Source organism: Kogia breviceps, chromosome 4 (genome assembly GCF_026419965.1).
Source record: "Kogia breviceps isolate mKogBre1 chromosome 4, mKogBre1 haplotype 1, whole genome shotgun sequence".
Classification (NCBI taxonomy): Eukaryota; Metazoa; Chordata; class Mammalia; order Artiodactyla; family Physeteridae; genus Kogia; species Kogia breviceps.
In genome coordinates, this window is record NC_081313.1 from 45,354,987 (window position 1) to 45,380,783 (window position 25,797).

The 25,797-nt window shown below is 39.6% G+C and overlaps 1 protein-coding gene across 2 annotated transcripts in view; it reads left to right on the forward strand.

The window, feature by feature from the left end:
* The window catches only part of RAB3C (RAB3C, member RAS oncogene family), a 302,467-nt gene that overhangs the window by 214,169 nt on the left and 62,501 nt on the right, over positions 1-25,797 (forward strand). For both annotated transcript variants that reach the window (XM_067030998.1, XM_059060471.2), the window contains exon 4: positions 22,920-23,044. In XM_067030998.1, the coding sequence (XP_066887099.1) occupies positions 22,920-23,044 (125 nt within the window). The remainder of the gene's footprint in view (positions 1-22,919; positions 23,045-25,797) is intronic.

Consider the following 25,797-nt stretch of genomic DNA (forward strand, 5'->3'; position numbering starts at 1 on the left):
AATTTTGACTAAATGGCTTTTTCTTAACATAGCCTGTATTTTTCTACGTTTACTATTATTTCTCTGTGTAGATAATTTTATCTTTCCTGTCTTTATTTTATTGGATAGGGCCCACTGCATAGTAACTAAAACCTGGTGTATAGCCTTCAGTGTTCTCACAGCTGACACCATATATCCATTTAGCCTAATTTGATCTTTCTGGAGTTGATAAATTACGATGAGAGAACCTCTAGTTATGTAAACTTTGTTTACTGTTCTTCCTCTCCAAAGTCTGTGCACCAGAGGAAGCCTCCACAATAGTTGGAGAAATAAGGCAGCCTAGACTTGAGCTACAAAATAGTGTCCTGTTTTGTTTCCTAAATGAAAAACTATTCAGATGTTAAGTGTGTCAGTGAGGATCCAGCCCAGGCCAGGTCATTTGATAGGGAGAATCTAATCCCAGATAACTAGGGGCAATGAGACAATCCAGAGATTATCAACCACTGGTTTTTTTTTTTTTTTTTTTTTTTTTTTTTTTTTTTTTTTGCGGTATGCGGGCCTCTCACTGTTGTGGCCTCTCCCACTGCAGAGCACAGGCTCCGGATGCACAGGCTCAGCGGCCATAGCTCACGGGTCCTGCCGCTCCGCGGCATGTGGGATCTTCCCAGACTGGGGCACGAACCCGTGTCCCCTGCATCGGCAGGCGGACTCCCAACCACTGGGTTTTGAAGTGGGGTTTCTAGAACCCACAAACTGGGGGCACCACCTACCAAGAGCTGGAACTGTCCGTAGATCTGCCACCTCTTTTAGAGAGGACGCTCAAAGCAGAAGTGGGGGGGAGCCCTGAGCTCTGCCCTCCTCCCTCTCCAGTCCCCTGTCCAAGTCTTCCATTGGAAACCAGCTGCCAAGGCAGCCTGGGAAACACTCGTGCAAAGGTCATCCTCTGCCACACAGAGCGCAGCACGAGCAGGGAAAGAAACAGACTGAAGAGCAAATAGGCAAATGACTGATGCATCTAGAAAGCACTGGACAAGAAACAAAAGTGCTTCTGTTGGTACAGAAGTCTTCTTTGTGTGTGCTTTCTCTGTGTGTGTATTAGAATTAGTTGTTTTGTTTTAATTTGAGATGTGATGATTACTACCTAATATGATCTCTCCAGAAGCATGGTGATGTTGGGCAATTTCTTCTAAAGCAGGAGTACAAGGGCAGATGCGTATTTTAAGAACACGTGCTAATATGCACGAGCTGCATCTTCTTTTAGTTGATGTATTGCTCTTGCACAACAGTTGTAGCTTGTCCTCCTCGCTTGCATGAATGGTGTACTTCTGGAATTTTCCCCCACCAAACTGGTGCCACCAAGGTCTTGCTTGCCTCCAAGGGCTATGGTATGGACATGGATTATTCTGATCCTACAGAGGCACGATGAGACCAGGACTTCATCTGAGCATCCAAGCTGAGTACAGGTTCTATGAACCATGTCTTTACTGCACGACCTTACTCTTCTTTATGCCAGAATGTCCTTTGCTAGAGAAGGACTGTGGTTCATATGCACGGCCTGCAACTGGGCCCCTTACCCCGTGCCTTGTTTGAAGTGGCATCTAAAAAACCGAATACCAATTACTGTCTGCAGCCTGGGTGGATGGCGACTGTGGAGCTCGGCCTTTTCATATTTTCTGGTTTCCTGAGGCCAGAGTTCTCCCCAATGGCAAAACCTCTTTGCTCTTGTTCACGTGAAAAACACTGTCATTTCAAAGGTGAGAGAGAGAAAGAGAGAGACGATTTTACAGGGATTTTTATGGCAAACAGTAGAACGATGCTTCAGAAATGTTGAATGGGAGGGGTTAAAAGGCAAATGGGTTGGAAGAGAGTGGACAGTTCCTGGCTCTTCCAAATCTGTTTTACCAGAACCTAAGGCCTACGGAAGGGGCCAGAGCCCCCCGTTAAGTCTGTTCCTTGGCCCTGAGGACAATCGTTCTTTGTTTCCCATTTATCATTTTCTTTTCCTCCCCACTGCCCTTCCCTCTCCCCAAGACATGAAGCTATCTGGGATGGCCCCCTTCCCCACACCCTCGCTGTCTCTCACTGTACAGGGAGGCAATCTGAGCTGAATGCACGTCAGTGAACCACTGAAGTCAGATCCAAGGGTCAACCCCCAGATCACCCTCCCCGCCCTGCCGCACTCAGCCCCACCACCACTGCCAACATGGGACCCCCAAGCAGCCTTATCTCCTCAGGCCCCTCTGAAGGCCTCCTCCAGCTCTTCACCGCAGAGACCCCAACCCCATCCTAGTACCATGATCCTCTGTTTCAGTCTATGCGTTTCTCTGACTTGGAGATTAAATCTTAGACTTCTGAATACCTAAAAGACCCATGATTATCCTTCTGAAGGGACAATGTGCTAGCTCCTATCCTGCATCTGCCACACCCCTCCTCTACTTCCCAGAGGTCCAGCCTCCATTCCTCACCTCCTCCCTGGTCCACCAGCCCCCAAGCTGCTGGAACAATCACCACAGCCTTCCCACTGGAAGGGCCCCCCACTTACCCTGCCCATTTGACCATTAACTTTTCAAACTAGACTCTTCTCTCTAGTGAATGTAACAGCCTGAAGACAGGGGCCGAATCCTACTTCTTTCTCTCCCCCACTACGGTGATGCTCAAAATGTGCTTGCACCACCCGAGCGCTTGTTAGAAATGCAGAATCTCAGACCCTGCCTCAGCGCTCCTAAAGCAGAATATCTGGGGGTGGAACTCAGAAGGTGGGAGCAAACCTTCCAGGTGATTCCGATGCCTGCTAAGTTTTGAAAAGTGGCACCCTGTGTTGTAGACACTAGTGTCTTATGCACAGTAGTTGATGAATAAACACCTGCTGATTTGAGTGTATTTGTGAGATCACAGTGTGAGGTCAGGCCGCAGCTCCCTGAGAGCACAGCCCATATCTTTCTTTACTGCTGGGTCCCCAGCTCCTCAAGTAATACCTGACAGTGCATTTGTAAGGTTGAAAGAGTATTTTATTTTTGTTGTTATTTTCCTCCCACTTTAACCTTTCCTAATTAAAGGTCACAAAACAGCAAAGAAAATCACAATGAGGATTGTTTCGAGAATGATTTGAGATAACATCAATGCCATATGGAAAATTAATAATATCGTTTGCTGGTAATAATAATACCTTCCATTCATATAGCACTTTCTGGCTTTCAAAACTCCTTTATGGACATCTCTTCATTGGTCTTCTTGAAAATCTAGTGAAAATATTACTAGGGTTTGTTCTCGCCTCTTGACAGAGATTCAAGAAAGCTAAGAGAATAGTTCTGGGTTCTCTAAATAAGGTACAAAAATTAGAACCCACCACTTTGAGCTCCTACTCCAATGGAAAGGTTTGCAGTCCAATTGCATTATATTAGCTGAGGGTTTCTGGTAACTTACCCTCAATAGGTGTTCATTTTACAATTTCTTCATCTGCAAAATGGGGAAAACAATAGTATCTACCTACGGTGTTATCAGAATTAAATGAAATAATAATAAATGTAAAGCACTTAGCACATCACCTGACATAAAGGGTTAAATTAATGATGTTACTGTTTTATTATTATCAATTTATTGTTTTATGTTTAAATATTATGTATTATTTATATGTACATAAATATGTATTATTTATTTTTTATTATACCACCAGAGTGACCAGTACTTCACATGTGGGGTAACAAGGGCTAGGGTCTTCCCCATCTCAGAGGGTGTTCCTTGCTAAATTTAGGGGATATTTAAGGCATTTAGTCCAACTCACATGACTGGGATTGTTTCTCACTGCTGCCCTCCCTTGGGTCTCCTGCTGATTCCTGTGGTCATTACGCCTAATAACCCATCAGGATGGTTGAGTATATCTACTGCGGCACAATGGTGATTTCTGTTCTCAGGTACAGGTTGGCTAGTCATTCCAAATACATGCCTTCCTTCCATCAGGTGATAAGTTGTAATGGTTAATTTCCTCTTATTGATATTTTATTTTTTTATTTAACATATTTATTTTGTGTCATTTATCTTATAAAGCGTAAACAACCTGTAAGTTATGTTCTGCCAAGTCTTATGCTTCTCCGGGTTCCCCTGCTGCTTTTCTACAAGTGTTAATGTTTTTATATGTACCAGGAAAAAAGGTTGGAATGTACTTTTTGTGTGTGTCATGTGTTAATCTTATTTTTTAAATTATATTGGAGTATAGTTAGTTGATTCACAACGTTTTGTTACTTTCAGGTGTACAGCAAAGTGATTCAGTTATACATATACATATATTCATTCTTTTTTCCATATAGGTTATTACAGAATATTGAGTAGAGTTCCCTGTGCTGTACACTAGGTCCTTGTTGGTTATCTATTTTATATATAGTAATGTGTATAATATATGTTAATCCCAAGCTCCTGATTTATCCCTTCCTCCCCACATTTGTTTCTCCTTTGGTAACCATAGTTTGTTTTTGATATCTGTGAGTCTGTTTCTGTTTTGTAAATAAGTTCATTTGTATCCGTTTTTTAAATGAGATCCCACATGGGTGATATCATATGGTATTTGTCTTTCTCTGTCTGACTTACTTCACTTGATATGGTAATCTCTGGGTCCATCCCTGTTGGTGAAGTGGCATTATTTCCTTCTTTTTTATGGCTAATATTCCATTGTATATATATATATATATACCACATCTTCTTTATCCACTCATCTGTTGATGGACATTTAGGTTGCTTCCATGTCTTGGCTATTGTAAATAGTGCTGCAATGAACACTGAGGTGTATGCATATTTTTGAATTGTAGTTTTCTCTGGATGTATGCCCAGGAATGGGTTTGCTCTCTCATATGGTAGCTCTATTTTTAGTTTTTTAAGGAACCTCAGTACTGTGCTCCATAGTGGTTGTACCAAATTACATTTACATAGGAGGGTTCCCTGTTCTCCAGCATTTATTGTTTGTAGACTCTTTGATGATGGCCATTCTGACGTGTGTGAGGTGATATCTCATTGCAATTTTGTTTTGCATTTCTCTATAATTAATGACATTGAGGATCATTTCATGTGCTTTTTAGCCATCTGTATGTCTTGTTTGGATAAATGTATATTTAGATCTTCTGCCTATTTTTTAATAGCATTGTTTATTTTTTTAATATTGAGCTGCATGAATAGTTTGTATATTTTTGAGATTAATCAATCCCTTTCCAGTTGCTTCATTCCAAATATTTTCTCCCATTCTGTGGGTTGTCTTTTTGTTTTGTTTATGGTTGCCATTGCTGTTCAAAAGCTTTTAGGTGTAATTAGTTCCCATTTGTTTATTTTTGTGTTTGTTTTCATTACTCTAGGAAGTGGATCCAAAAAGATCTTGCTGAGATTTATGTCAAAGAGTTTTCTGCCTATGTTTTCCTCTAGTAGTTTTATACTGTCCAGCCTTACATTTAGGTCTTTGATCTATTTTGAGTTTATTTTTATGCGTGGCATTAGAGAATGGTCAAATTTCATTCTCTTACATGTAATTGTCCAGTTTTCCTAGCACCAGTTATTGAAAGGACTCTTTTCTCCATTGTATATTGTTGCCTTCTTTGTCATGGATTGGTTGACCATAGGTGAGTGGGTTTAATTGCAGGCTTTCTATTCTGTTCCATTGATCTATTGGTCTGTCTTTGTGCCAGTACCATACTGTTTTGATGACAGTAGCTTTGTAGTATAATCTGAAGTCAGGGAGCCTGATTCCTCCAGCTCTGTTTTTCTTTATCAGGAAAATTGTTTTGGTTATTTGGGGTCTTCTGTGTTTCCATACAAATTGTAAAAATTTTCTTCTAATTCTGTGAAAAATGCCATTGGTAATTTGATAGGGATTGCACTGAAGCTGCAGATTGCCTTGGGTAGTATAGTCATTTTCACAGTGTTGATTCTTCCAATCCAAGAACATGGTATATCTAGCTATCTGTTTGTGTAATCTTTAGTTTCTTTCATCAGTGTCTTATAGTTTTCAGAGTATGGGTCTGTTGCCTCCTTAGGTAGGTTTATTCCTAGGTATCTCATTCTTTTTGATGTAATGGTAAATGGGACTGGTTCCTTAATTTCTCTTTCTGATCTTTTGTTGTTAGAGTATAGGAATACAAGAGACTTCTGTGTATTAATTTTATATGCTGCAACTCTACTGAATTCCTTGATAAGCTCTAGTAGTTTTCTGGTAGCATCTTTAGGATTTTATATGTATACTATCATGTCATCTGCCAACAGTGACAGTTTTACTTCTTCTTTTCTAATTTGGATTCCTTTTATCGCCTTTTCTTCTCTGATTGCTATCGCTAGGACTTCCAAGACCATGTTGAACGGTAGTGGCAAAAGTGGACATCCTTGTCTTGTTCCTGATCTTAGAGGGAACGCTTTCAGCTTTTCACTGGTGAGAATGATGTTAGCTGTGGGTTTGTCATATATGGCCTTTATTATGTTGAGGTAAGTTCCATGTATGCCAGTTTTCTGGAGAGGTTATTTTTTTTTGAATCATAAATGGGTATTGAATTTTGTCAACATCTTTTTCTGCACCTAATTGAGATGATCATATGGTTTTTATTCTTCAGTTTGTTAACGTGATGTATCACACTAATTGATTTGTGGATATTGAAGAATCCTTGCATCTGTGGGATAAATGCCCCTTGATCATGGTGTATGATCCTTTTTATGTATTATTGGATTCGGTTTTCTAGTATTTTATTGAGGATTTTTGCATCTATGTTCATCAGTGATATTGGCCTGTAATTTTCTTTTTTTGTGGTATCTTTGTCTGGTTTTGGCATCAGGGTGATGGTGGCCTCATAGAATGAGTTTGGAAGTGTTCCTTCCTCTGGAATTTTTTGGAATCGCTTCAGAAGGATAGGTGTTAACTCTTCACTAAATGTTTGGTAGAATTCACCTATGAAGGTATCTAGTCCTGGACTTTCGTTTGTTGTAAGTTTTTAACATAACTGATTCAATTTCATTCCTGGTAATTGGTCTGTTAAGATTTTCTATTTCTTCCTAGTTCAGTCTTGGAAGCTTGTACCTTCCTAAGAATTTGTCCATCACTTCTAGGTTGTCCATTTTATTGGCATATTGTTGTTTATAGTAGTTCTTATGATCCTTTGTATTTCTGTGGTATTAGTTGTAACTTCTTTTTTATTTCTAATTTTATTGACTTGAGTCCTCTCCCTTTTTCTCTTGATGAGTCTAGCTAAAGATTTATCAATTTTGTTTATCTTCTCAAAGAACCAGCTTTTAGTTTCATTGATCTTTTCTATTGTTTTCTTCATCTCTCTTTCATTTATTTCTGCCCTGAACTTTATGATTTGTTTCCTTTTGCTAACTTTTGGGTTTGTTTGTTCTTTCTGTAGTTGCTTTAGGTGTAATGTTAGGTTGTTTATTTGAGATTTTTCTTGTTTCCTGGGGTAAGATTGTATTGCTATAAACTTTCCTCTTTTTGCTGCATCCCATAGGTTTTCAATGGTCATGCTTTCATTTTCATTTGTCTCTAGGTATTTTTTGATTTCCTCTGATTTCTTCAGTGATCCATTTGTTGTTTAGTAACATTGTTTAGCCTCCACATGTTTGTGTTTTTTTACAATTTTTTTCTTGTAATTGGTTTCTAATCTTATAGCATTGTGGCTGTAAAAGACCCCTGATATGATTTCAATTTTCTTAAATTTACCAAGACTTGGTTTATGGCCCAGTATGTGATCTATCCTGGAGAATGTTCCATGTGCCCTTGAGAAGAAAGTGTATTCTGCTGCTTTTGGATGGAATGTTCTATAAATATCAATTAAGTCCATCTAGTGTAATGTGTCATTTAAGGCCTGGCTGTCCTTATTGACTTTCTGTATGGATGGTCTGTCCATTGATGAAAGTGGGGTGTTAAATCCCCCACTATTTTTGTGTTACTGTTGATTTCTCCTTTGGGTGTTGGCATTTGCCTCATACATTGAGCTGCTCCTATGCTGAGTGTGTATGTATTTACAATTGTTATTGTCTTCTTGGATTAATTTCTTGATCATTATGTATTATCCTTTTTGTCTCCTTTAAGAAACTTTATTTTAAAGTCATTTTGGCTGGTATGAGTATTGCTACTCCAGCTTTGTTTTGGTTTGTATTTGCATGGAATGCCTTTTTCCATCCCCTCACTTTCAGTCTATATGTGTCCCTAGATCTGAAGTGGTTCTCTTGTAGACAGCATATATACAGGTCTTGTTTTTGTATCCATTCAGCCTGTCTATATCTTTTGGTTGGAGCATTTAATCCATTTACATTTAAGGTAATTACTGATATGTATGTTCTTATATCCATTTTGTTAATTTTTGAATTTGTTTTTATAGGTCTTTTTTCTTCCATTCCTCTTTCATTCTCTTGTGATTTGCTATCTTTAGTGTTGTGTTTGGATTCCTTTTTCTTTTGCTATGTGTATCTATTGTAGATTTTTGCTTTGCAGTTACCATGAGGTTTTGATATAACAGTCTATATATAAATAAGATTATGTTGCTGGTGTCTTAATTTCCAATGCATTTCCAATATTCTGCATGTGTACTCTCCTCTTCTCACAAATGCTGGGTTTGATACCCTATTTTTGTGTGGATGATTTCCTACCTTTACTGTATGTTTGCCTTTACTGATGAGCTTGCCTATTTATAATTTTCTTGATTCTAGTTGTGGCCTTCTGTTTTCTGCCTAGAGAAGTTCCTTTAGGATTTGTCATAAAGCTCGTGAATTCTCTTAGCTTTTGCTTACCTGTAAAGCTTTTGGTTTCTCTGTTAAATCTGAATGAGACCTTTGCTGGGTAGAGTATTCTTGGTGTAGGTTTTTCCCTCTCATTACTTTAAGCATAGCGTGCCACTCTCTTCTGGCCTACAGAGTTTCAATCTGTTGACAACCTTACATGGATTCACTTGTATGTTATTTGTTGCTTTTCCCTTGTTGCTTTTAATATGTTTTCCTTGTCTTTAATTTTTGGAAATTTGATTAATATGTGTTTCGGCGTGTTCCTCCTTTGGTTTATCTTGTTTGGGACTCTGTGCTGCCTGGACTTGAGTGAGTGTTCCCTTTTTTATTTTAGGGAACTTTTCAGCTATAATGTCTTCAAATATTTTCTTTTTTTTTTTTTAAACACCTTTATTGGAGTATAACTTTTATAATAGTGTGTTAGTTTTTCCTTTACAACAAAGTGAATCAGTTATACATATACATATGTTCCCATATCTCTTCCCTCTTGCATCACCCCAAATATTTTCTTAGGCCTTTCCCTTTCTCTGCTTCTTCTAGAACTCCTCTAATGTGAATGTTGGTGTGTTTAATTTTGTCCCAGAGGTCTCTGAGACTGTCCTCATTTCTTTTCATTTTTTTCTTTATTCTGTTCTGTGGCAGTGATTTCCACCACTTTGTCTTCCAGCTCACTTACTTGTTCTTCTGACTCAGTTATTCTGCTACTGATTCCTTCTAGTGTATTTTTCATTTCAGTTATTGTATTGCTCATCTCTGTTTCTTCTTCAAATCTTCTAGCTCTTTGGTAAACATTCCTTGTATCTTCTTGGCCTGTGCCTCAATTTTTTTTAACAAGGTCTTGTATCATTTTTACTATCATTACTCTAAATTCTTTTTCTGATAGATTGCCTATCTGTACTTCACTTAGTTGCTCTTCTGGGATTTTATCTTGCTCCTTTGCCTGGAACATATTTCTGTACCATCTAATTTTGTCTAACTTTCTGTGTTTGTGGTCTCCTTTCTGCAGGCTACAGGTTTGTGGGCCTTGCTTCTGGTGTCTGCCCCCTGGTGCATTAGGTTGTTCCTGGGGCTTGTGCAGTCTTCCTCATGGGAGGCATTGGTGCCTGCCCACTGGTTGGTGGAGTGTGGTTTCGTCCCTCTGGTGGGCATGGTCATGTCAAAAGTGTGGTTTTTTGTTTATTTTATTTTTAAATTTCTTTTTTCTTTCTTTCTTTCTTTTTTTTTTTTTGTTACAGTAGGTCCTTGTTGGTTATCTATTTTAAATATAGCAATGTGTACATGTCAATCCCAAACTCCCAATCTAACTCTCCACCCCACCTTTCCCCCTTCATACCATAAGTTCATTCTCTAAATCTGTGAGTCTATTTCTGTTTTGTATATAAGTTCATTTTTATCATTTTTTTAGATTCCACATATAAGCGATATCATATGATATTTGTCTTTCTCTGACTTACTTCACTTAGTATGATAATCTCCAGGTCCATCCATGTTGCTGAAATGGCATTATTTCATTCCTTTTAATGGCTGAGTAATATTCCATTGTATATACGTACCACATCTCCTTTATCCATTCATCTGTTAATGGAAAATTAGGTTGCTTCCATGTCTTGGCTATTGTAAACAGTGATGCAATGAACATTGGGCTGCCTGTATCCTTTCAAACCATGCTTTTTTCTGGATAAATTTCCAGAAGTGGGATTGCTGTATCTTATGGTAGCTCTATTTTTAAATTTTTAAGGAAACTCCATACTGTTCTCCATAGTGGCTGTACCAATTTACATTCCCACCAACAGTGTAGGATGGTTCCCTTTTCTCCACACCCTCTCCAGCATTTATTGTTTGTGGATTTTTTGTTGATGGCCATTCTGACTGGTATGAGGTGATACCTCATTGTAGTTTTGATTTGCATTTCTCTAATAATTAGTGATGTTGAGCATCTTTTCATGTGCCTATTGGCCATCTGTATGTCTTCTTTGGAGAAATGTCTATTTAGGTCTTCTACCCATTTTTTGATTTGATTGTTTGTTTTTTGGAATATTGAGCTGCATGTGTGGTTTGTAAATTTTGGAGACTAATCCCTTGTTTGTCTATCATTGCAAATTTTTCTCCCATTGTGTGGGTTACTTTTTGTTTTGTTTGTGGTTTCCTTTGTGTCAAGGGGTATGTTTTGAGGTGGCTGTGAGCTCAATAAGGCTTTAGGCAGCCTGTCTGTTGATGGGTGGGGCTGTGTTCCTATCCTGCTGGTTGTTTGGCCTGAGGAGTTCTAACACTGGAGCCTGTAAAGCTGTTGGGTAGGGCCAGGTCTTGATGCTAAAATGGCCACCTCCAGGAGAGCTTATGCTGATCAATATTCCCTGAGGCCTCTGCCACCAGTGTCCTTGCCCTCCCAGTCACAGCCAGTCCCTCCCTCCCCAGGAGCCCCTCTAAGACTTGCAGGTTGGTACAACCCAGGCTCCTATGGATTTACTTCTTTCTGCTGAGTCCCAGTGTACATGAAACCTTGTGTGAGCCCTCCAAGAGTGGAGTCTCTCTTTCACCCGGTCCTGTGGAGCTCCTGCACTCAAGCCCCACTGGCCTTCAAAGCCAAATGCTCTGGGGGTTCCTCCTCTCAATGCCAGGCCCTCAGGCTGGGGAGCCTGATATGGGGCTCAGGACTCTCACTCTTGTGGGAGAACGTCTGTGATACAATTACTTTCCATTTTGTGCATTGCTCACCTTACGAGCATGGGATTTGATTATGTCTTGAAAGTGCCCCTCCTACCATGTTCCTGTGGCTTCTTCTTTGTTTTTGAATGTAAAATCTTTTTTTTGGTAGGTTCCAGTCTTTTTTGTCAATGGTTGTTCAGCAGTTAGTTCTGATTTTGGTGTTTTCATGAGAGGAGGTGAGCTCAAGTCCTTCTCCTCCACCATCTTGTCTGGAATCAAGGACCTGCTTTTAGTTTGGATGCTTGCTGCTTCTTTCCTCAGCATGTGCTTTCTGTTTACCCCTTATATGGGGTGTGCATGTGCAGTGGCCCTTGTGCACTCCCGGGATGGCAGGGATGGTGCTTGGCACCTGCTCACAGTTCTCGTAGCTGTGGCTACGGTCAGTGTGCTCCCCGGACGGTGATGGCAGTGCTTTGTGCCTGCTCATGAGTCTCCTAGGGGTTGCTGTGGCCCACATGCTCCCGGGACAATTGGGGGCAGTGCTTGGTGCCTGCTCATGGGTCTCGCAGCAATGGCCCCTGCTTGCCTATGGAGCCCACAATGGTAGCAGCAACTTGCGCCTGCCGCTGGAGCTCCTGTAGGCAGTGACCTGTTGCCTGGGAGCACTCAGAGGGAAAAAGGCTCTTCTGGTGGTCCCACCCCTCTCCTTCTGTGCCCCCAACAATGGCACCTTGCCTCTCTGGCGGGCCCAGGCCTCCTCCAAGTACACACTCAGTTGCCACAGTCCAGCCTCTTCAGGCTGTCTCCATGCAGCCAACCCCGGTCCTCTCCCTGGGTCAAACCTCTAAAGCCTGAGCTTTAGCTCCCAGCCCCGCCCACACCGACAGATAAGCGTCCCAGCCTGGGGAGTGCATGACGGCAGTGCTGACCTGTGCAGGTTACTCTCTGTTTTGCCCTCCACAAACTGGGTGCTGCACCCTCCTCCTAGGCTCTGAAGCTCCCCCTCCATCCAGACTGATCTCCCTACTGGTGAGGGGACTTCCCAGCATACAGGAACCTTTCCTCCCTCACAGCTCCTTCCCTGAGGTGCAGGCCCAACCCAGATTCCTTTCTTTTTCTTTTTGTCCTACCTGGTTTTGTGGAGGTTTTCTTGACCTTTCAGAGGTCTGAGGTCTTCTGCCAGTGTTCAGTAGATATTCTGTGTGAATCATTCCACTTGTAGATGTGTTTTTAATGTTTTTGTAGGAGAAGGTGAGCTCTGTGTCCTTCTCCTCTGCCATCTTGAGCCCTTCACCCTCTGGAATGCTTAATTTCCTTTTAAAATAAGGTAAAATCACAACTTCCATCCAAATATAAAATAAACGTGTTAAAGATTTTATTTAACTCAGCAATTAATGATGGAACCAATATAAGTTGCCAAGGTTCAAGGGAGTAGTCAGTGAAAACACGTAGAGGCAAAGGGGAATGCTGGAATGAATTTACCAATATTTGCAAAATAGGTGAATATCCATGGGGTGATGATCAATGACATTCCACCAGACACAATTCATTTGTACTTCTATTTCCTATTGGCAAGAACGCATCATTATATTATCCATTTTTTCCCATTTACAGAGTTGTAAAATAGCTCAAAGTCTATGAAAAGCAAGAGATGATCTGGAAAGATGTGCTTGTCAGAACTCCTAGGCATCTCTTTTGCCCACTTCAGAGTCTTCCACAATTAATCCTGACAGTGGGATCTTGGAAGAGTTGGCTAGTGTTAGAGGAAAGGAAGATATAAATATATTATTTTATTTTCCTGCCTGGAATGGAGGCTTCACAGTCCTAGACTTCAAACAGGCTTAGCAGACATTTCTCCTTTTCCTGTCTTTATCTCCTCTTAATCTCCACTTCTCTTTTCCCTTTGGCTCCCACTTGCTCGGTCCCTAAGACTTGTGGTTTCATTCCCCTCATGGAAACCCCGCCTACCCCACAGAAAGAGACATTCCCTCCTCCTCCTCCTTGGTCCTTTCTTAACGTCTTGCATGCCTCAGTGCTCAGGCTTTGTTCGAATGTGTGTGGAGCTTCTCCTCTGCTCAGCCCCCTGGGCTATGAAGGGGAGGGACAATTTCCTGGTATCTGAGTGAGGGCTGAGCAGATGCTAGATTCTAGGTTCAGCTTGCCCTTCAGCTAAGTAACAAAAGGCCTTATCAAAGATCATTCATTCCCCCAGGATAATACAGTCTGATTTGATAAAAGGATATTTCTGTTAACCTGGATTTGGCCTTGCCAGTTGTGGAAGAATAACCCAGGCATTCTAGAGCCTAGGAACATCTGTCCCTTTCCTGGGTCAGACTCCCTGCTCACTGAAGGGTGGGCTCTGTCTCTGTTTTCCAGTGGGTTATGCTTCCTCCATCCAGTTGTTGTTTTTCTTTCTGGCATAGAAGAGAGATGTCCAGTTGTTCCTACCACACATATGGATTAAAAAAATAGAATTTGACATTTTGTACAAACAAAAAGAGATTAGAAATTATAACAGAGGCATGATAGAAATGGGTCTAAAGTTGGTTTTAGACTGACAATGCAGAATCTGATGTGGTCCCAGGTGGTTCCAGAACCACACTGCTCAAGATGACTGCTTCTTGAGTTCTTGAATAAATGCTCACTCTTGGCTCTCAACAACGAACTTCCTGCAAAGAGGAGGATCAGATCCTTCAGACCCATCCAGTTCTGCTCATTTCCACATGCAGCCTCATGACTCTCATATATATGGAGATTTAGAGTATTTTGGTCTCCTCAAGAGACATATTATTTTTTATTTTTAAAAACCAGTCAACTGTTTGGCATATGAATTTCTTCCCAACTTCCACGTTCAGTAGAATGTAGTCAGTGCTCTTCCCTGTGGAAGTAGACGAGGAGGTATGGAGAGTCTTGGGATACAGACTCACATCAGCCACTAGGTAACTGCATCATCTCCATTAACATGTCACTCCACATGTTGAGTTTCAGCTTTGTCATCTACAAATGAAGGAGTCAGACTAGGGCTCTCCAAAGCAACTATTCCATGGTGACAAGGTGCTAAGTTACTTCTTGAGTATCCTCATCCTGACTGTTGGTGCTGCAGCAGAAAGGAATGTGATTCCTGTTGGCTAGAATGAATAGCTCATCATACAGATGGCCTTTGCAGGTTGTAGAGGGGCCAACACTTGCTTTTCTCTACCAAGGACATGGTCAGGATGTCAAAGACCTTGGAAGAACTCTGCCAGCAACGCGTCCTGAAAGGGATGTCATGGGGCACTGGCATCACATACAGTGGTGATACTCCTCCTGTGCTGTTTTAATTTTATGCTGATATTCTGAACTTACTGAATTTCGTAGGCATTTTTGCCTCATTCGGTCTATCGTTCACTCCTTCATTTGGTCACTAATTCACAGTTACTGGCTGAGACCCTTCTTTGTGCCAGATGTTTTCCTGAGTGCACATTGGTGAACAAAACAGTTGGGGTCCCTGCCCCACTGTAGTCTAGGAGAGATACAGACAAGTGAGAAGGTCCAGGTGAGTGAGGTACAGGGTATATGAGGGCGATATGATGAACACCTAGTTCAGAGGAGGGATGTGAGCGGAGACCAGATGGAAGAGGGTGAGATAGCCTGACACAGAGGCCGTAAGTGTGTTTTAGACAATGGCACATGTGATAGCAACAGGTGAATTTCTTGCAAAACTAATGAAGCTTAAATTCTGTGGGGTACCAGGAAGCACGCTCTTTGAAAAAGAGGCAAACACAAAAGAAAAAAATCTGATTTGTAGCATTTGCTAATTTCCATGGTATAAATACAGCCATCGTGGTCAACGTTAAGGTACAGTTTAACAACCAACCCACAAAAGTCCTTAATATTTAATAATCAGTGCTTTCAAGCTGGTACTGCTATCTCCAGAACCTTGCTAGGAAGCTTTGGGTCCCTTACCTGGACAAGCCCATTCCAAGTGTATTAGTTGGGGTTTCTCCAGAAGCAGGCTCGTAGAGGGGAATTTGTATACAAGTGGTTTTTTTCAGAAAGTGTAAGATATAGCCACAGAGGGTGGGGAAGTTAGCTGGGGAAGGGAAGACCACCAATAAATGGTGTTTCTACCATTATGGGTAACTAGAGTTTCATCCTTCTTGAAATTCTGGGAATCATTGTGGCAGCAGCCTGAGGAGCAAGGGAGTGGCGGTAGTTATACACTAACTCCTGTCAGTCACTGGCTGAGGTCTGTTCCTGGGGTGTGCTCTTTCCCTGTTACATTTGACTTTCTCCGATGGGTAGAGTGACCTTCCATTGCTTCAGAGAAGACTTTAAAGCCAAAAGCTGCAGATACTGGCAATTGGAAGTCAGCCAGCACGCGAGGAAGTGGCAAGGCCCGGCGGACATGTGCAGAGCACCAACAGCATCTGCTACAAATTGCCCTGTACCTAATTCTGTATTTCTTTTTTTCTCTCTCTTTCATTATGGTTTATCACAGGATATTGAATATAGTTCCCTGTGATATACAGTAGGACCTTGTTGGTTATCCATTCTATGTATACTAGTTTGCATCTGCTAACCCCAAACTCCCAATCCTTCCCTCCCACTTGGCAATGACAAGTCTGTTCTCTATGTCTGTGAGTCTGTTTCTGTTTTGTAAATAAGTTCATTTGTGTCATATTTTAGATTCCACATATAAGTGATATCATATGGTATTTGTCTTTCTCTGACTTACTTTGCTTAGTATGATCATCTCTAGGTCCATCCATGTAGCTGCAGATGGCATTATTTCATTCTTTTGTATGGCTGAGCAGTATTCCATTGTATGTATGTGCCACATCTTCTTTATCCATTCATCTGTTGATGGACACTTAGGTGTTTCCATGTCTTGGCTATTGTAAACAGTGCTGCTATGAACACTGGGGTGCATGTATTTTTTTGAATTATAGTTTTGTCCAGATATATGCCCAAGAGCAGGATTGCTGGATCATATGGGAATTCTATTTTTAGTTTTTTGAGGAACCTCCATACTGTTCTCCATAGTGGTTGTACCAATTTACATTCCCACCAACAGTGCAGGAGGGTTCCCTTTTCTCCACACCCTCTCCAGCATTTGTTATTTGTAGACTTTTTAATGATGGCTATTCTGACTGTCTGTATTTCTAATTTGCATTTTTTCCTTCAATTGGACCCTCACATTTTTATTAGTTTTAGGCATTGCAAAACCTAGAGCCACCCATAGTGATAGCTCCTAGTTGTTGAAAAATGTAGCATGTTTGAGAAATTCAAAGAAATTAATAAGGCTATATCAAAGTTGGGAGGAGGGTGGGTAGCAAGAGATGAAATGAGAAAGCAATGCTGGGCTCTTCTAGGTTTGGCTGAGATTTGCTGATCTCTGTAGAACTCAGCTGGGCTCCTCCTGCTTTCTCATTCCTCTGGGACAGGCTGACAGAGCAGCCCCCTTTCTGGGATGGGCTCTTCCATGATGAAGAGCAAGAATGCCAGAGGGCTGATGAAACTCACAATACCTCTGATGCCTATTGCTCACAAGTGGCTCACACCAAATCTCCTAATATTCCATTGGCCAAAGCAATTCACTTGGCCCAGTCCAAAACCAGGAGGGCAAGGAAATATAATCCACCTACAAGGAAGGAGGTGATGACTCAGTGAGGTCAGTAATACAATCTACTCTAGGATTTTCACCAAGATGTTAGTGGTGGTTATCTTATCTGGGGTTAGTGAGATTTCTGATCATCTTTAGTTTTTGCTTTAGCTTTTTCTCTTATTAGAATTTTTAATGAGAATATAGCAATTTTACCAAAAACTATAAACCTATTTCTTTAAGTAATTAAAGATATTAAAGGTTGGAGAACATTTATTTGAGGATACATTTTTAACATTTCCTTTTATAACTCCTTTATTAAATAAGTTAATGCACATATGAAAAGCCTATCTCCTCAACTTCTGAGACTACCTGTTAGCTTTTACAGTGTATATAAATCATTAGGTTTTATTATGTTCCTATTTTTGTTTCCTTATTACTACTCATTCATTTTAAAATTTATTTTGTTTATATCTTTTATTTTGTATGTATCTCTGTAAACCACCTGCAAACATTTTGAGTGTTAGATGGGAAGTAAGCAGATTAGTTTAAAAACTGAAAGAGGTGTGGGCGAGAGAGCCATCCCAGTCATACATACAAATCAACTGCAGAGATTATTTTTTTTAATGCTTACGATGACATCCCTAAAGGTTCTGATTTAATTGTTCTAGATTGAAGTTATTTTTAAAAGCTCTCCAAGGGTTGAGAAAAATTGAATAAATAAATGATGAAGTTAGTAGAAAAGTAACAGAAGGGCCAATGCTATGCAATGAGCAGTAGGAGATTGGGAAATTCCATAATGATTTGAAGCCTGCTGAGATGCTGAAGGCTGAGGCTTCCGAATATTGAGAGTAAGAGAAATGGATGCTGAGGAGAAATTTGAGCTTCCAGAATGAAGAATAGGACTGCTGTTAAGATCTGTCTGAGATTCACTGCAGGGGGAAGGGCTGGTCATATTCTCTCTGACACCTCATTTTCCCATGTACAGCCCAGATCAGACCCTAAGAGATAACTGCTTTTTGGGTTACTGAGGTACATTTTGTGGACCGTTTTTCAGAACATTATCACTAATAAGAGTCTCTTCTCAATGAAAACAGGTTGAACTTGTAGGAAATTATTTATATACCCAGAACAAGGAGGAGAAATAGAGATATTGTAGGAATTTGTCTGTTTACAGCTCTCCTAAATTATTTTATTTTGTGCAGAGTTCAGTCATGTATGTATAAAATATGAAAATCTCTTCATCTCCCTCTGCCTAATAATATAAAACAAAAACCAAAATCCTCTCTCCCTACATATATATTTATAGAGGAAACATAAAAGTATAGAAATATATATAGAGAGGGGGGTTATTGTTTTATTTTTGTTTTTAACTAAAAGACAAATAACTTTTTTTTAGTAACCAGGATCTTGTTACTGTTAAGGTCTGAGTTAATTGCCATTTGTAGAGTTACCATGGTGACCACCATGTTGCTTCTCAGTCCATTAATCTTGTTGAGGTTAATAGTAAATCCCAAAGGATCTTTTGCAGTGATTCAGAAATAAATCATCTTCTCACATGTATGTTATTTGGTGACAGCACTTTCTTTAAATATGTCTCCCTAACAGACAAAGAAATAAGGCAGTCCCTAATGAGGTGATAAAAACCCATTCCCAAATAAGAAATTTTACAAAATATAGCAAATGACTGAAAAAATAGATACATAGAAATGACACATGAAAGGATTTACTCAATAAACATGTACCGTACTCCTAATAGACATACCAAAAAAGGCCATTTACTCCTTCTTAGTAATGCATCTGTACAGGACCTCAGCCTTGAGGTATAAACTGGAGACAAAATTTGAGATTCTTCAATGAAAAAAACTCAAATTATTTTTTAGATTATAGAAATTAGAAAGCATGAGTTGACCTGGACTGAGGAAGAGAAACAGCTGGCTGCCCGAGCTGGGACTAATAATGTTTTATATTTGTGAAAAGGTGTTTGCGATGTAGAAAGTAGAGCATGACCCTACCTAAAACCACATTTGTCCAACAACATCCCCAGAGATTAAGTACAAAGTGTGGTGACTTCATTTTACAGATGGAGATGCTGAGGCTAAAGAATGCAGAATGACTTTCCCATACTCAGTGTTAGTGCTTTCTTTTAAATGAGCTGAATAAAATTGTTAGGATTCTGAGTTGGAAAGGATGGGGATGGGATTTTCATCCCAACATTCTTCTGCCCTTAATTCATATTACACACAACTCTGGGTCTTTCTCAACCCATGAGGTTTAAATTTTCTCATCTCCAAGTATTCCTGAGCTAAAGGAATAATCCAAGCTCTCATTTCAACCTAGATCTTCACACATAAAAGAAATACCAAGAAAACAATAGCGTTTTACAGAAGCTAAGATGCACAATTACTCATATTTTAACATCTCTGAAATTGGGATGTGTCTTACAGTAAATGACATTGTAATTGCTGATGCTGTATGAGAAATGGATTCCACTGCCTGTACATGCACCAACATGGTCATAGCTGTGTATACTGTCCTTACCTCAACTGAGTGGTGGAACAGTTACAACATAGGTAGAAAGTTATTGTGTATGCGGGAGGGGGGTATCAATTTGATGTTAGGGATGTGAATACTCATTTGGAGTAATGACCATCATTTCATATTTCCCTGCAAAGCAACATGCTGTTGCTCTACAGGTCTTATGGGAAGATACCCGCAAGCAGAAGGGTATGTTGACTTATCGAGGTAGTCATGGGATGATCATCTTTCATGAACAAAACAACTGAAGACAGAAAGAATTACTAAATCCCTCAGAATACATGAAAAAACCTTCAAAGTAACAAGAAGCTGATGTAACTGACAAGTGTGTCTTGTTAACCATTGTATCATAGTTTCATTGGCTGCTGCTTTTTGTTCTTGGCCATTTGTAAAGTAATTTTTAATCTTATAATCCATGGCATCTTAGATTCTATGATATGTAGTAATTCATAAATCAGTCAGCATGGTTCTGTTCCCCTGTAGCTGGTGATTGGGCTTTGCCTAACGCTACTCTGTTGATGGTGGACTTCATCAGAAAGTCCAGAGTCCAAAAACAAATCTTATTTGATTAACCAACTCTGGCAAATTAATGTTTTGTTCACTTCCACACAAATGTCTCGGACCATAGTTGATATTTGATTAAAAAGAGAAATTGTCTCCAATGGCTCTTGAAGCTTTTAAGATAACGGTTCTTTATAATTCCGTAATTATAGAAAGTGTTCATTTTTAATTATTAGCAATTTAGGACATTGCAGATGTTACAGTAAAATATTTCTGATATAGGTACACTTGGAAAGGGGGATGGTTCTGATGTAATCATGGCATCCCCAAATTATACACACACACACAGTATAAACAGGGAATGTTGTGTATGCATAGATGTATAATCTACCTCTGTGGCCTCTGAAGACCCCATGAGTTATTATGCTAGAACTGAGAGACTCAGACATGTTTAATGGCAGAAGAAAGCATTCCACTAACTTGGTTAAAGAGTACAAATCAGCTAGCTGAGTTGTTTCTTCTTTACCTTCACAGAGGTGCACCCCGGCCCGTTTTAAGTTTCTACAGTCAGGGGTGCAGCAGGAAGAGTTTAGGTCAGAAGAGTGCTAAATTTTTTCAGGCAAGCATTTGTCCTTGGTAAATTCAGTAAGCCATGCCACTACATACCAGCCCCAGCCTCTTCCTTACACAAGTATGACACTCTCCTGTGACTCCCGTCTCCACAACTGCATTCTGCAAATTTGCATTCTAGCTGTGTGCCAGGATAAGAAGTTTCTCCATTAACATAGGGGCTCTCAACCTAGGGCCTTTCCAGGCATAGGCCAAGCCTTGGCTAATAAGACCTAGAGGAGCAAAGGGATAATTGTTTTAATTACCTAAGGAAATCTGATTAGATTTGAGTTCCTTTGAAAGAACTTGTGGAATTTATACAACTATCTTAGCACTTGAGATTTAAGGTGTGTCCAGGTATAAAATGTGTTTTACACCTTAATTCACTCTGAATTCATCATTTTTCATATACCCCACTCATAAGGTGAGGTAAGTGAAAAGTATAGATTTTGAATGTCTGCCTTTATTTTCCCAGTTTATAGATACATGCTGAATGTGACTATTGCTAGAGGAATGGATTATTCTCTTAGGTGTCAGAATTAGAAAGGTCACATCCCCAGATTTTTCTGATAAAATATGCTGCACCTTGAGACGCTCACATGGAACTAAAGGTATCTTTCACCATGTATTTCTCATTTGAAAACTTGTACTTGGTTCAGGGAAGTACTCTGAAATAAGACCCTATCTGCCTTTTAGCTCTCTTCTTTCTTCTTGGAAGGGAGAAATAGTGATGACATCTCATTAAAAGCTCTCCTGCTGCAGTTTAAAGCTATTTGCTTTCATTCTCTCTTCAAGCTGAGAACAGCTCATCACTATTTTCTATGTAAAAATCCTGAAGTATTTGACAATTGCTAGTAAGAACATGCCAAGCTTCTCTTTTTGACACTTTACAAATCCCTTTATTAAACTTTCATCATTTGTTTAGCTCCTCTCCCTCTCCCTCTCCCTCTCCCTCTCCCTCTCCCTCTCCCTCTCCCTCTCCCTCTCCCTCTCCCTCTCCCTCTCCCTCTCCCTCTCCCTCTCCCTCTCCTTCTCCTTCTTCTCCCTCTCCCTCTCCCTCTCCCTCTCCCTCTCCCTCTCCCTCTCCCTCTCCCTCTCCCTCTCCCTCTCCCTCTCCCTCTCCCTCTCCCTCTCCCTCTCCCTCTCCCTCTCCCTCTCCCTCTCCCCCACCCCCACCCCCACCCCCACCCCCACCCCCACTGGTGATATGTCTTTCCCACCTATCTTGAATTGTTGTTATCAAATAAGAACGTGACCAATAAAAAGGGAGGATTAAAGAACATGGCTTCCTTTCAGCTTCCTCTCTGAAATGATAACAAATACACTAGAACTTCACTTCTCAAAATTGTAATGAGTAGTACAGATATGTGTTTAAGGTCACAGGCTTGAAAGCTTTAACCTGCGTTTGATTTCCAGATCTACCACTTCACTAGCTGAGTTGTCTTAGGTGAATTTTTTAACTTTTCTGTGCCTCATTTTCCTCAACTATAAAATGAGGATCATAATATTATCTCCCTTGAGTTACTCGAAGGATTAAGTTAAGGTAACATATATAAAGAGTTTAAAACAGTAACTGCAAATATTAACTATTATAATTATCAACTAAGTTTCAAAATCAAAATTTGGTTATGTGCATTATGCTCCATACCAGAAGCTTATTCTGAATCCTGGATATCCTGTTTATAGTAACCTAAAACACCAGCTCGTTGTATTATAATTTTGATATTAATCAACCTGGCATTTTTCTCTTAAAAATGTAAGGCATGAGTATATTATTTCTTATAATGCTTTTTAAAATATTATCATTACCCCCAGATTTCCTAACCCAATTGTCTTAGCTGTTTAAGTTGTGACTGTAACAAGGTAAACACTTTTTTCTGTAATGGGCTATAAATAGTGACCAACCATCTCAGGTTTCTTGGAACTGAGGGGTTTCTTGGGGCATAGGACTTTTACTGCTAAAACTGGGAACATCTTGGGCAAACTGGGATGGTTGGCCACTCACTCCAGCTATAAAAGTACTGTATAAGGTGGAGTAGAACGGGGGAAGGAAGAAGCAGTAGTAATATTAATCTCATCAAACACAGAAGAATTCTAAGTACAACACCACCGTTCCCCTGATTTTTGACTCATGCAATCCCTGATGAGTATCTGAAGGGTAGAATTGCACTGAACTAATTAATTCTAAATGTCAGGCATTTGGGCTTCATTTTTTGCTATTATCGTCATCTGTGGGATATATTTCTTCTCCTTCATTTTATGCTGTTGCACTTTACTCTGATCATTTTTTTACCTTTTTTTTTTTTTTTTTTCCTTGTAGGTCAACTCAAATCAAAACATACTCATGGGATAATGCCCAGGTTATCCTGGTTGGGAACAAATGTGACATGGAAGATGAGCGAGTCATCTCAACTGAGAGGGGCCAACATTTAGGAGAACAGCTTGGTAAGAAACAAATGATTAAATTAATGAGAAAGAGAGCATGGTAATTACTTGTAACACAGTGCAGAGTCCCATCTACTTGCTTGGATGGATTTAATGAAAAGGTTGTCAACCAGACAGTAGAAACCAACACATCACCTGTAAGTAGTAAGTGGATTTCCTCCCACTTTCTGTGGCATCCTTAGAATCCAAGCACAATTACAGAAGCAAAATAGACAGCCAGCATTTGGATTTAGTACAAGATGTTCAAATTCCATTGCATAAGAAAGACAGGATGTGCCTTGCTTGCTACTTCTTTGGGGCTTTTTCTCTATATACAATATTTTATACTGAGTGAGTGCTTTATTATGCTATATGATTGTTGTTTTCAAGTTTCCATTGGAGGAGGGTGGATAATAAGCACAGAATAGGTCATGTTATAGATTCTGGTTCTAGGGACACCATTGGCAATGTGTGTTACAGTTACAAACCTCTTTGAGACTCAATCTCCTCATCTCTTAAGAATGAGTATTATGACCCAAGCCTACTTTACCAAGTCCTTGTAGATAAGATCAACTGAGATAAGAGATCGATATGAAAGAGTTTTAGAAATGGCAAAGCCATTTCAAATGCAAAACATTGTATATAGGGGGGAAAATGCTTGAGTGAGTAGGATAGAGTTTTGGTGCAAAGGAGGGAATCATGATTGATTGATTTTTTAAAAATAATTTTTATTGGAGTATAGTTGACTTACAATGTTATGTTTCAAGTGTACAGCAAAGTGAATAAGTTATACATGTACATATATCCACTTTTTTTAGATTATTTTCCTATATAACTCATTATAGAGTATTGAGTAGAGTTCTCTGTGCTATACAGTAGGTCCTTATTAGTTATCTATTTTATATATAGTAGTGTGTATATGTCAATCCCAATCCCCCAATTTATCCCTCCCCCCTTTCCCCCCTAGTAACCATAAGTTTGTTTTCTACATCTGTGATGCTATTTCTGTTTTGTAAATAAGTTCATTTGTACCATTTTTAAAGATTCCACATATAAGTGATATCATATGATATTTGTCTTTCTCTGACTTCACTCAGTATGACAATCTCTACATCCAACCATGTTGCTGCAAATGGCATTATTTTGTTCTTTTTTATGGCTGAGTAATATTCCATTGTGTATCTGTACCACATCTTCTTTATCCACTCCTCTGTCGATGGACATTTAGGTTGCTTCCATGTCTTAGCTACTGTAAATAGTGCTGAAATGAACATTGGGATACCTTTTCAAATTATGTTTTTCTACAGGTATATGACCAGGAATGGGATTGTTGGATCATGTAGTAGTTCTATATTTAGTTTTTTAAGGAACTTCCATACTGTTCTCCATAGTGGTTGTACCAGTTTATATTCCCACCAAGAGTGTAGAAGGGTTCCCTTTTCTCTGCACCCTCTCCAGCACTTATTGTTTATAGATTTTTTTGATGATGGCCATTCTGACTGTTGTGAGGTGATTGTAGTTTTGTACAACTACTCATTGTAATTTTGATTTGCATTTCTCTAATAATTAGTGATGTTGATCATCTTTTCATGTGCTTATTGGCTATCTGTCTGTCTTCTTTGGAAAAATGTCTATTTAGATCTGTCCATTTTTTGGTTGGGTGGTTTGCTTTTTTGATATTGAGCTGCATGAGCTGTTTGCATATTTTGGAAATTAATTCCTTGTCGCTTCATTTGCAAATATTTTCTCTCATTCTGTTGGTTGTCTTTTCATTGTGTTATGGTGTCCTTTGCTGTGCAAAAGCTTTTAAGTTTCATTAGGTCCAATTTGTTTATTTTTGTTTTTATTTTCATTAGGAGGTGAATTCAAAAAGATATTTCTGTGATTTATGTCAAAGAGTTCTGTCTATGTTTTCCTTTAAGAGTTTTATAGTATCCAGCCTTACATTTAGGTCTTTGATCCATTTTCAGTTTATTTTTGTGTATGGTGTTAGGGAGTGTTCTAATTTTATTCTTTTACATGTAGCTGTCCAGTTTTCCCAGCACCACCTATTGAAGAGACAGTCTTTTCGCCATTGTATATTCATGGTTGCTGGTTTTGACATCATATTTGTGTGTGGATGATCTTTTACTATTACTTTATGTTTGCCTTTACCAGTGAGCTTTCCCACTTGTGATTTTCTTATTTCTAGTTGTGGCCTTCCCCACATACACACACCTAGAGAAGTTCCTTTAGCATTTGTTGTAAGGCTGGTTTGGTGATGCTGAATTCTCTTAGCTTTTGCTTATCTGTAAAGCTTTTGATTTCTCTGTCAAATCTGAATGAGAGCCTTACTGGTTAGAGTAATCTTGGTTGTAGGTTTTTCCCTTTCAACACTTTAAATATATCATACCTCTCTGTTCTGGCCTGCAGAGTTTCTGTGGAAAAATCAGCTGTTAACCTTATGAGGATTCCTTGTGTGTTATTTGTTGCTTTTCCCTTGTTGCTTTTAATATTTTTTTCTTTGTCTTTAATTTTTGTCAGTTTGATTACTATGTGTCTCCATGTGTTCCTCTTTGGGTTTATCCTATATGGGACTCTCTGCACTTCCTGGACTTGGACGAGTGTCTCCCTTTCCCATGTTAGGGAACTTTTCAGTTATAATCTCTTCAAATTTTTTCTCAGGCCCTTTTCCTTTCTCTTCATCTTCTGGGACCCCTATAATGCAAATGTTTGTGCATTTGTTGTTGTCACAGAGGTCTCTGTGACTGTCCTCATTTTTTTTTTTCATTTTT